The 8,055-nt window shown below is 35.3% G+C and overlaps 1 protein-coding gene across 1 annotated transcript; it reads left to right on the top strand.

The window, feature by feature from the left end:
* Positions 1-2,617: 2,617 nt before the first annotated feature.
* On the top strand, positions 2,618-3,581 carry LOC140877379 (uncharacterized). Its single transcript, XM_073280912.1, has 2 exons — positions 2,618-3,123; positions 3,281-3,581. The coding sequence occupies exons 1-2, from the start codon at positions 2,618-2,620 to the stop codon at positions 3,579-3,581; spliced, it is 807 nt and encodes a 268-aa protein (XP_073137013.1).
* Positions 3,582-8,055: the final 4,474 nt, after the last annotated feature.

Here is an 8,055-nt window from a genome sequence, read left to right as displayed (position 1 = left end):
GACTTGGATTTTGTGATGTATGAAGTGGTATTATGCGTATTTTGTTTTTGTTTTTGTCGTTTGTAGGAGACGAAACAAGTATGAGATTTTTTGTCGCATATGGAGTGTAAAAGAACATAAAAATGGTGGTAAAAGTAAAATGGAAGAAGAAAATAATGCTCAAGAAAAGTAAACCAGCCAGAGCGGTGCACCCATGCTTCAAAAAAACACCCATGCGCTATTGTCTCTCGAAGCACAACCAGAAATCAGAGCGACTTGTGCAGCTGTGCAGAAACAAGAGCGCCCCTGTGTTGTTGAAGAAAAATAGGCAGCGCCTAGGCACCATCCTTTAGCGCCTAGGCGCTTAGTCTGTATAGAAAAAAAGGGGCAGCGCCTAGGTGCTGCATGCGTGAATGAAGAGATGCGAAATTTCAACTTTTTAAAAGTCTCAATTTGTTGGGCTCTATTAGACGGGCTTCGAGGAAACATAAGAATGAGACAAGAGGACTCATGCAAGGGATATACAATAGACACAAGAGAGATCACGAGAGAGAAGAGAACGGCGCAAAAGGAGCAAATACGAAGACGACGGAATATGGGGACAGAGATGCTACTTTGGATTCGTTCTTCTTTACCTTATCTTATTAAATTCTGAAAATTGATGTTGAAACTCATAAACATGATAAGTTTTTGTTTTGTTTGCATCATGAGCTAGTTTTTAATCCTAGAGGAATGATGTAGCTTAGTTAAGACAACTTTTATGACTTTTTTATTTATTTGATTTAATTCCTCAAGTTTGATTGTATTTTCTAGATTTGATTGCGTTCGATTAATTGATCACTTGTTGAATTGTTATATTTATTTGAATTCTAGCACTCGGAAGAGGAGATTTTGAATAGGACCATTGGAAAATACATAGTTGAATGTTTATATATTTCAGGAGGCATATAACGTTAGCAAAACTTGAATAAGAACATCGTTTTCACATATAATTAAGTCTAGGTTTTTAATAGGGATATTGAAATCAAAACTTAATTGATACATTCTATTTGTTACTTGAAAAAGAGAAATAGAAATAAATAAGTGTTCTTGGCTATTAAACAAGTGAAATTCATGAAAATAAATTAATTAAAAGTAGTTTTTTTCGATGCTAAGTGAAATCAAACCTCTAGATATTTTCTCTCATTGATATTATCTTGATTGTGTTATTTTTTTATTAGTTTTCTTGGTTAATTTATTGAAGTTTGAAAGAAAAATCACAATCTTAAATTTTATAAATAAAGTATAGTCTATTTTAATTACAAGCATTAATATAATTTTCAATACATACTCTTCGTAGGAACGATATTCTACTCACTTTATAATAAAACATGACATCGTGCATTTGCGAGCAAGAAAATACGCAACAAGTTTTTGGCGCCGTTACAGGGAGTATTTTATTTGAATTTATATTAGTATTGTTACCAATTAATCTGGATTTTAATTTAGATTCTTCTCTTTATTTTTTTAGTTGCTGATTCATTTTTGTTTTTCTGATTTGCAGTTTATGTGAAGAATTCAAAACCTTGATTCTTTGTTTTATGATCCTGAGATTGAAAGAACTACAAGAGCTTTAAGGAAGAATAGAATAGAGAAGCTGAGAGAAATGACTGAAAATAACAATGATAATGAACAACAGGCTCTCTTGGTACCAATTAGAGACCACTTCAGGCCAGTAGTCCATGCTCACTATTCCGGCATAGCACGTGGGACTAACAATTTTGAGATCAAGCCCACACTTATCAATATGGTACAACAGAACCAGTTTAATGGAAGTGTCAATGTTGATCCTAATCTGAATTTGAGGATTCCTAGATATCACGGATACGGTAAATATTAATGGTGTTTTTGAGGATATAATTTGACTGCGTTTGTTTTTGTTTTCTCTCGGGGATCAAACAAGGTGTTGGCTTCAATCACTACCTCTTGGGGGCATAAATACTTGGGAGGACATGGCAGTGAAGTTTCTTGCAAAACATATTCCACTTGCTAATTCCACCCAACTAAATATTGAAATTAGCACATTCAGGCAGCACGACTTTGAACATTTGTACGAGTTTTGGGCCCAAATCATAAATTTACATATTGGGAGAATATTGAACTATTCTATAATGGACTGAATGCGCCCATGAGGATGTCTATAGATTCAGCTGCTGGAGGCACAATATTTTCAAAGGACCCTTCTCAGGCGTATAAGATGCTGGAACAAATGACTATCAACAGCTTTATGTGCTGACTGAACAAGGTGGCATCAAAAAGTCAGTCAGAGTTTACGCGGTGGATCCTATAACATCTTTTTATGCTCGAGTCTCGGCATTAACAACACAGATATCTGCAATGAACAAGGTGAGCAATAGAAATTCTGAAGGTGTGGCGATCACTATCGAAGAGTCGCACACTCCTGAAGAGGCCCAGTACATCAACACTAGAGGCTATAGAGGATATCGAGATAACCCTGTTCCAAACTCTTATCATCCTGGTTTGCATAACCATGAAAACTTCTCTTATGCAAATAATAAGAATCAATACCAACAAGGGAGAGGGAAAGCCATCTCTTGAATACATAGTTGGTACTTTTGTGGCGGAGTCTAGACAATGAATGGCAAGGACTGAGTTTCGTATTGATAGCTTGGATACGCATATGATAAATATGAGTTTCATGATGAAATCTATGGCGACACAAATTAGGAAATTGGCGAATGCACTACAAGATCGAAATAGAGGTCAATTCCCGAGCAATACTGAGGTTAATCCAATAGAGCATTGCAAATCCATAGTGTTGAGAAGCGGAAAAGAAGTTGGAGTCAATGAATCTAAGGCTGAAGTCGAGAAGGAGAAGAAAGTTGAAGAGGCTGAAATTGGAGATAGTGTGAATAGCGAGAGCAAGCCTAGGAAGTCTAAGGATGGATCCGAACATAAATCTGCATTGAAGCCGAAGCTTTACCTACAGAGATTCAAGAAAAAAACGTTGGATGAACAACTTGACAAGTTTCTTGAGATATTCAAGAAAATTCACATCAATATTCCATTCGCCGATGTCTTGGAGCAAATTACAAACTATTCTAAATTCTTGAAGGAGGTGATGTCTAAGAAGCGGAAGTTGGAGTAGTTTAAGACAGTGAATTTGACTTAAGGGTGCAGCGCTATCCTTCAAAAAAAAAAAAAAGATACCACAAAAATTAAAGGATCCAAGGAGTTTTGCGATTCCTTGCACTATTGGTTCTTCTAATTTTAATAAAGCACTTTGTGATTTATGGGCTAGGATTAATTTAATGTCTTTGTCAGTTTTCAAGATCTTAGAACTTGGGAAGGTGAAGCCCACTACAATCACATTGCAGCTAGCAGATAGATTGCTCACATATCTGCGTGGAATCATCGAGGATGTTCTGGTAAAAATTGATAAATTTATTTTTCCTACAGATTTTGTGGTGCTAGATATTGAGGAAGATAAAAACATGTCACTGATCTTGGGGAGACCATTCCTTTCTATTGTTGAAGCCACGATCGATGTCAAGAAAGGAGAGTTGACGATGGGCATTGTAGTAACTCGTACCTTGTTTTAAAGTTAATTGAGCCAGATAATTAAAATTATGTGTTAAAAATATGTATTAGTAAATATCGGGTTAAAGCCGATATTAAAATGCATATGTGATTTTTATAGCACACAGGAGTTGAAATAATTCAAACCGGGTCAATAAAATAGTACACATATTTAAACACATGTACACAAATTATACATATATATATATATATATATATATATATATATAACGCACCGTCTCCACATTACATCATCTTCTTCTCTTTGTCGTTTCTTTTTCTCTCTCCTCCACCGTCACCTTCTAGTCGCCATAACTGGTAGGCCCGTCTTCAGCCAACAAACTTAAAATTCCTACTCCCTAACAAAACGAGTATAGTAATGAGCAGGGTCGAATCCACAGGGAATGGGTATTTATTTCTTTCAAGTAAATGTAACTAAAAAGGAGTTTTTTTTAATAAAAATAACAAATTAAAAATAATGAGAGAATTTAAATAATGAGAAGAGCAAATAATTAAATGAGAAATTCAAATATTTTTTCAAACTCTGATTCAAGGAATTTTTGTATTTCAATTATATCACTGGTAATCGGCTAACAAATAATTTATTCATGCAATTTTCTAGCAATTAACCTTAAAATCATAGGGATAGCCATTAAGATTTTTGTGTTTTCCTATATTAATTGACCAAACCCAGCATCTAGTCAAAACTTATCAATAACCAACTGTGCACGATAGCGTTTTATATTGATTAAAAATAACTTTTCGATTTGTAAAATAGTTAGTCCTAAAATCTAACAATCGAGATACCTACAATTGTTAAATCTAGTTTTGTTGATTTATTTAGATCAAACATGCTATGATAGCACAACACACCTAATCTATCGCTACTCAAGTACCAATCATTCATGACAATTACGGATCACTGAACTCATAGTTAGCAATAGAAAATCATAAATCAAATTAATTTGTCAGATTAATCGACCCACAACTTTCATAAAATAAATCATAAATTAACAAATACTAGAAACAGACAAGAACATCAATTTAAACACATAACCTCACAGTGATAAATTGAAATACAGAAAAATATCCCTTGAATAAGAAATAAAAACTTATCCAAGCATAGTTGGCTTCATAATTCCTAAAAAATATAAAAGATTAAACCTAAAAATTATGAAAATAAAAGAAGAAGGAAATTCCCTTCTCTGGCCGTGCAGAGGTACAGAATGCAGAAGCAGAAATCTGGAATTCTCCCTCAATCCCTAAAACTAACGTGTAAAAAGCCTAAGAAAAAAATAATCTAGGAAAAAGATAAGATTATCTACAAGATAATCTTGATAATTGTTTTAAAAAAAAACAAATCTCCAACAAAATTTATCCAAAAAAAATCTTTTCTTCAAAAATCTTTCATAAATTAAATACCATATTTAGAATTCCTAAAATATGGTATTTTCTTCTCAAATTCTGAAATATTTAACTCCCACAAAACAGTAACATCGTAGTAACTCAGCGCACCCACGCCTTGCTTCAGCACCTCTTCTAGTTTGTTCAATTTCTCAAAATTTATCTTGGCAACTCCAAATGTGATAAAATTCAACTTTTTAGCCCAAATTTTTGTCAAGATCATCAAACTTCCTCCAACTACAAAACACAACAAAAACGCACCAATTAACATATACAAAAGATAAAACCCGAGAAATATGATACTAAAAATATAAATAATATGAATCTATCAAAATCTCTCACTCCTAAACCATGATTGTCCTCAAGCATATAATAGTTCAATCCATAATCCCAACTCCTCATCCTCCTTTCTCTTCATCAACCAATCCCAAACAAATATTCATGCATCTCATGCATCAAAACAAGCCAAAAGAAGAAATTCTCACACCAACATCATAGACAATCAACTCAATCAATTGTATTGAAATTAAAATGCATAAGGTCCAACAACTCCTCACGGGATTCACTCATTGCACTCAACAAAAATATTTTTAGTGTATATATATATCAAAGAAAACGCTCATGTCAAAACATAGAAGATTTTTAACCATAAACTTGCAAATATATCATGCCCTTCCCACCAAATGAATGAATTAAAATGCATGATCAAAAGACATAAAGATGGTTGTAACGGGGCTATGAGAAAGGTAGGATAAAAGGATAAAATGGCTAATAGAATTGAAATAATCATATAAAACCTTTCACAAACACCAATCCACTCAATTATTCATCTGTATTCCATTAAATCTTAACATCCAATAAACTCATTCATCACTCTTTTTTTTTCTTTTTTCTTTTTTTTTTCATTCTCTTCTCTTTGCCTTTTGACTCTTTTTTTTTTCTTTCCCGTATTTTCACCTTCTTTTTTTTTCAGTTTTATTTTCATCATTTTTTTCTTTTTTTTCGGGAATTTGAAATGTAGAAAAGAGAATTATAAGACTTGGAGCATGGGTAACTAAATCTCCACACTTTTTCACAGCTTTTGCTTCAAATAGCGTCCTATGTGAAAATTTTACATGATTTTTCAATTCAAGGTTCAAAAATGGGATAATCAATAAATAAAGGATTTTGCATGGATTGTAGTGTGGTTATTCTTCAAAGAGAAGGCTTAGGCTCAAAATTGGCTCACTAAGGGTATATTCATAACGGTAGGCTCAAAGCAGGGGCATATGAAAGAAATTGGTTTTAACCTAGGACCCTTAATTTTTGAACAATGCATTCAATCAATCAAAAGGGGTTAATGAGAACATGTATAACAATGCAAGTTCTAGAAAAATCAACAATGCATGACAAACACACACTCAAGAAAACATAGCATGATATAGTGACTGCTCATTGGCTCAAATCTCACCACAGAAAATGGCTATGTGTTAGACCCATACATTTGTCCTTTCAACCAATTATCAAGAGCAACTATCCACAATGCAGCAAAGAGAATACAAAAAAGAATTTTTTTTTCAGAGGAGATCAGTATCGGAAGTATCCAGGATTCAGAAGAGATCAATAATAATCATGAACTAAATATCTCTTGGACAAAAACTCAAAAAATTGAATAAATAAAAAAATAGAAAAAACAACAATAATCAACCACTTATAAGAATGACACAAATAACTTCAACCCTCTCACACTTAAATCTGGCATTGTCCTCAATGACATAAATAAATGCTCAAAGAAAACAAGAAAAAACGTAAGGAAAAGTAGAGAACTCCCCAGAAAATATTGAGCATCGACCAAAAACGCCTTCTATTGCGGAGGTGGTGGAAACGGAGGATCAAAGCCCATGTGTCGATAAAATTCCATCTGATTTTTCTCATTCTAGCCTGTTTATACGCAAGAGACGAACTAGATTCACCGACTCTCTTTTGTGCAGCAGACTCTCGACCCATGATACCAAAATATTTTTATGAATAAATTATCTCGCAACAATTAAAACCAATATCACAACAACACATAAACAACAATTAGCGAGCAAACAAAAGTGCAGAGATATCACCGATATGTCGTTGGCGGCAGAAGTAGGCGGCTGGCAGGTGACAACGTGAAGGACAGCGGGGACGCCTGGTGTTTGCGACGCTGGACTGGAGAAGAAGCAGAGCGTCGTGCTTGCTGTTCTAGAGAAGGAAAAGGCCGGCGAGGTAAAAAATCAGCAGGTGACGGTGAAGAAGATGAAGGTGGTGAGCGACGACGCCGGCGATCGTTCGGTGTGAGGAACGAACGAAAAAAAAGGGCAGTGGATTGATGCACCGGCAACGATGGTGGTGTTTGTGCCGGTGAAATAGAGAAGTAGGCGGTTGCTGCGGTGATGAGGGACGAGCAGCGACGCCTGGTGTGAATGGTGGATGCAAGAGGCGGCAGGCTGTGGACGGCTTGAAAAGTGAAACAACAACGGGATATCAGACGGCAGCTGTGGTCGGAGTGAAAATGGCAGGCTGCGGCAATCTGTGATGGTGAAAGGACGAAAGACGAAGACCTGGAAAGTTGCAGGTGCGGGTATTAGCGCGGCGATGAGGATGGAAGCAGCGTGGTGGTGACTGGTGTGTTGTGTACTTGTGTTGATGAGTCACGTCGGAGAGGATGGTGGTGTACGAGCGGGAGATGACAGATGAGAGACAGCAGCAGCGCCTGATGTGGATACTGGTGGATGCAAGCGGCGGCCGGTGATGGTGAAAATGGAGGAAGCGAGCGAGCGGTGAAGATGGATGTGGCCGCTTGCTTGGAGTCGATGGAGGAGAAGAGAAAAAAATTTCGGCCAGGAGGATGGCGGTCCTGTAGAAAATAAAATAACAAGGATTACACGATAATTAATGATATTATAGAAATATTATTATTATAATTATAATTATTAATTAAACAAAAGTTAAGCACTTCAAAAAATTATTATTATTTTTTTTTTCAAAACAGAAAATGAATTTCAATAGGGAGTGGGCACGCCTTGTAGAAAATCATTTTCTGAAAATTTTAAAACTTTTAAGAAGAAAAAATGATTTTTTTTT

This window comes from Henckelia pumila, chromosome 2 (assembly GCF_033568475.1).
Source record: "Henckelia pumila isolate YLH828 chromosome 2, ASM3356847v2, whole genome shotgun sequence".
NCBI classification, from domain to species: Eukaryota; Viridiplantae; Streptophyta; class Magnoliopsida; order Lamiales; family Gesneriaceae; genus Henckelia; species Henckelia pumila.
The sequence above is the reverse complement of the archived record's forward strand: the minus strand, read 5'-3'. Positions and strand labels throughout refer to the sequence as shown.